Raw genomic sequence first — 4,293 nt, forward strand, 5'->3', positions numbered from 1 at the left:
GGGGGGGGGGGTGCGGGTGAACGGGGCCATGTGATCACCACCCGGGGACAGAGCAGACCCAAGCCCCAGAGTTTGGCGGGCGGGGGGGGGGGGGACCCATGGCCGATCTCCCCCAGTACCCCGCCCCGCCAGCGCTGCCCCCTATCGCCCACCTCATCATCCAGGAAGTCCAGGTATTGTCTCTGAGCTTCCCTCAGGTTCGGATCCTCCGCCACCGCCGCCATTTCCACCGCTGCAGCTTTCCCGCCAAAGCCAGTCACGTGGGACCGACTTACGCGCGAAAAACCCGCGACCAATCAGAGAACTCGGCCTCCGTCACATAGACGCTTCTGGCCCGCCCCCTGAACACTATCCCCGCCCCCTGAACACCGTCCCCGCCCCCTGAACACCGTCCCCGCCCCCTGGACTCTGCCCCGCCCCTGAACACGTCTCCGCCCCTGACCATGGTCCCCGCCCCCTGGAGACAGGCCCTGTCTCATGGAGACCGGCCCCGCCCCTGAAGGGCTCGCTCTTCCCCATCGTCACTGACCCCACCCCCTTGGCACTGGCCCCGCCCCGAGATCAGGCCCCGCCCATTTAAAGGGACCAACCCGGGGATGGAGGAGGGCTCTCTTTAATATCATAATGAATGGATACTGGAAATCTGAAATAAAGTCAGAGCAAAAGGGTTGTAAAAGTCAGGGATTTTAGTTTTCTGAACATAGCCTGGTTCTGCCATAGTGAGTAAGGGCTTGGATGGTGAGGAATTTGTTAAGGGCTTCCAGTCAAATTAGTGACCGAGTCCAGGAGTCTGGAGATCCAGACACCTTTCCTTTTTTGTTCTTCTTTATTTGCTTTTCCCAAGAAAATGAATTTTCCCCAGGTTAGGGAAGTTGAGAAGTAGAGGGCACAGTGAGGGGCAACGTATTCACGCAGAGGGTGGTACGTGTATGGAATGAGCTGCCAGAGGAGTTGGTGGAGGCTGGTACAATTGCAACATTTAAGAGGCACCTGGATGGGTATATGAACAGGAATGGTTTAGTGAGATTTGGGCTAAATGCAGGAAAGAGATTGAGTGCTTAGTGGCATGGTGTAAAGACACCAATCTCTGCATCAACATCAGCAAAATGAAGAAGCTGGTCATTGACTTCAGGAAGCAGAGTGGAGGATATGTTTCTGTCTGCATCAATAGTACTGAGGTGGAGATGGCCGAGACCATGATGTTTCTGGGAGTGATAATCACCAACAATCTGTCCTGGTCCACCCACATGGATGCTACTGTCAAAGAAATTTGGCATGACCACAAAGCTCTTACTAATTTTTATAGATGCACCATAGAAAGCATTCTATCCAGATGCTTCACAGCTTGGTATGGCAATTGCTCTGCCTAAGACCACCAGAAATTACAGAGAATTGTGAATACAGCTCAGTCCATCGTGCAAACCAGTCTTCCCATCCATTGCCTCCACCTCCACTTCCCATTGCCACAGGAAAGCAACAAACATTATCAAAGATCCCTCCCACCGCAGTTCTACTCTCTTCTAGCCTCTTCCATCGGGTAGAAGACAAACACATACAAACAGATTCAAGAACAGCCTTTTCTCCCCTGTTATTAAATGTTTGAATGGTCATTTCAAATGTTAATGTTGATCTCTCCCTGTGTAGCTGTAACACTGCAGTCTGAACCCTGTTCTGCTCCTGAAGAATTGCTAGAAGTACTCGGCAGCTCTGGCAGCATCTGCGGAGAGAGAAAACAGCGATAATGTTTCATGTCCTGTATGACCCTTCTTAAATTCTGATTCAATGGATTCGAAATGCTAACCCTGTTTTTCTCAGCTCATTCCATGCACACCCCTCTATGCGAAAAAGTTGCCCCTCAGGCTCTTTTCAAATCTTTCCCCTCTCACCATAAACCTGTGCCCTCTACTTCTGAACTCCCCTATACTGGGGAAAAGACCTGATGATTTATAAACCTCTGTAAGGCCACCCCTGAGCCTTCGAAGGCTGTGAGGGTCAGTGTGCTATGAATTAATTGTGCTGTTCATGACAACCCGAATGTGACCTCACCCAGGTATATAATTTCCAGCACACATGTTCAACAGGTGAGTGTTGAGAATAGGCCGCTGGCTGATTAGTTTTCCCACTTTTCCCTCTTTTGGGGGCTTTCTGTCCTTTATAGTGTTCTCCGTGATTGAACCTTGCTGTTCACTTGCACACTGTGCACCATCATTGAGAATGCTCAGCCTCCCAAGGGCTTTCATACAGACCAGGCCCTGGCAAAGCTGCTGTCAAGTCACAAGGCTGTGTTTAATTATTCTGTGTTTGTGTAAAGCTTTCAACTAAAGCCCACGTGATTGTAAACTGTTTTCAGTGGGTTTTGTTTTGCAGGAGGTACCAGCTGATGTTCCTTTGTGATGTGAAGCAGCCTCTGTGAGGTCAGGCAGTGGAAATGTGCTAATTTGCAGCATTCATCAGCTGGCTCTGTGTTTCTCCCTGATACCCTGGTTATCAATGTACATCACTCTGACTTCTGCTGGAACCTGCAGTCTGGTCCCACGTGGATCAAGCCTTGATTTCTCTAACTTTCGGTGAGAGCCCACCGTGTTGGATAAGTGAGTTTTCACCTCTCTGCAGTCAGTACGGTCAACTCCAGATTGGGCTTGGCCAAGGGACAGCTTCTTCAGTGACCTAGGGATTTTAAAAAAGAACAACTTGTACTTTTTAATTGTCTGAGATCATGTGAGTCAGACTGTGCCTGTCAGCAATTGTATATGAGAGAGCACTAACAAACAAATGAATGTGTGTTAGAATGGTTTACTGTGTGTACAAAACAGCTATTTGAATTCCAATGTATATCTGTGTGTATGTGTGTGTGTGAGAGAGAGAGAGAATGTGAGTGTGTTTGTGTGAGAGTATCTGTGTGTGTCTGTGCGTATATGTGTGTCTGAGAATGAATGTATGTTTGGGTGTCTGTCTGTTTGTCTGTGTGTATAGAGGGGAGAGATGTGGGAATGTGTGGGATTTTTAATAGTCTGTCTGCTCTAACAGAATGATAGGGCAGCTTTGATGGGCTGAATGGCCTTCTATGTCCAACAAACACTCCTTAGTCACATGGTCAGTTGTAGTTATTCACCAAACACAGTGTTCAATCTCCTCCAGTAAACCAGGAGCACAGAGTGTGGAGGACTTACCAGATTGGGAGGACATTTAATTCAATTTGATTTATTGTCACATGTACATAGGTACAGTGAAGAGGTTTGTTTTGTGTGCAGTACAGGCAGATTATACCATACAAAATTCATAGGGTGATAGACCAGAGCAAGGAATACAATGTTATGGCTGCAAAGAAGGTGCACATAAAGCAAAATCAGCATTAGATTAGAAATTTGAGAGGTCCAGTCAGCAATCTAATGACAGTGAGGAAGAGGCTGTCCTTGAACCTGTTGGTACATATGTTTCAGTTTTTGTATCTTCTGCCTGATGGAAGAGGTTGGAAGAGATTATAACTGGGATGGCAGGGGTCTTTGATGATGTTGGCTGCCTTTCCGAGGCAGTGAGAAGTGTAGCCAGGGTCAATGGATGGGCGGCTGGTTTGTGTGATGGACTGGCCTGTCTTTACAAGTCTCTGTAGTTTCTTACAGTCCTGGGCACAGCAGTTGCTGCTGAACTGTGATGCATCTAGACATAGGCGGTCCCTCAGCATGCACCACTTGATATCTCCCAAGTTATTCAGGGCTCGACCCAAAACATTGTTTTTGAAAAATATCTAATTTGTACTGGATCAGTGCTGACAACTCTGACTGCCTTCCCCAAGCCTGTTCCTTGGCTTGGCCACTCTCTATTTATTATTTTCAATGTCCCTGTTGCTCTTGCCCGCCTGTTGCAATTCCTGACTGTGAGTCATGGTTCTCAGTCCCGGACACATTGAGAAAGACTGGGCAGCACCAGCACCAGCTCATGATAGTAAAAATGACTGATTCACACTGTCAGATAAAGTTGCTGTATTTCAGAAACAAAAGCAGAAATTGCTGGAGAAACCCAGCAGGTCTGGCAGCATTTGTCCAGAACACGTTTGCTCTGAAGAAGGGTCATTCAACTCAAAATGTTAACTCTGTTTCTCTCTCCACAGATGCTGACAGACCTGCGGAGTTTCTCCAGCAGCTTCTGCTATTGTTTCTGATTTCCAGCATCCACACTTTGTTGGCTGTTTGTTAGCTGTGTGGACAATTAGCAGAGAGAGGGAAAGGGAGACAGGGAGAGAGAGAGATGGAGAGAGATGGGGGGGCGGAGAGAGAGAGAGAGAGAGAGACGGAG

General features: G+C 48.0%; 2 protein-coding genes across 2 annotated transcripts in view; one reads left to right on the forward strand and one right to left on the reverse strand.

The window, feature by feature from the left end:
- mcm3 (minichromosome maintenance complex component 3) overlaps positions 1 to 301 on the reverse strand; it is a 42,228-nt gene extending 41,927 nt beyond the window's left edge. Inside the window, exon 1 of the mRNA XM_043695238.1 lies at positions 153 to 301. Within this exon, the coding sequence (XP_043551173.1) occupies positions 153 to 224 (72 nt within the window). The 5' untranslated portion in view covers positions 225 to 301. The remainder of the gene's footprint in view (positions 1 to 152) is intronic.
- Positions 302 to 2,401: 2,100 nt separating this feature from the next.
- The window catches only part of LOC122552547 (membrane progestin receptor beta-like), a 22,095-nt gene continuing 20,203 nt past the window's right edge, over positions 2,402 to 4,293 (forward strand). Inside the window, exon 1 of the mRNA XM_043695240.1 lies at positions 2,402 to 2,591. The gene's annotated coding sequence lies outside the window, so the exon portion shown is untranslated. The remainder of the gene's footprint in view (positions 2,592 to 4,293) is intronic.

The sequence above is a fragment of the Chiloscyllium plagiosum genome, chromosome 9 (genome assembly GCF_004010195.1).
Source record: "Chiloscyllium plagiosum isolate BGI_BamShark_2017 chromosome 9, ASM401019v2, whole genome shotgun sequence".
NCBI lineage: Eukaryota > Metazoa > Chordata > Chondrichthyes > Orectolobiformes > Hemiscylliidae > Chiloscyllium > Chiloscyllium plagiosum.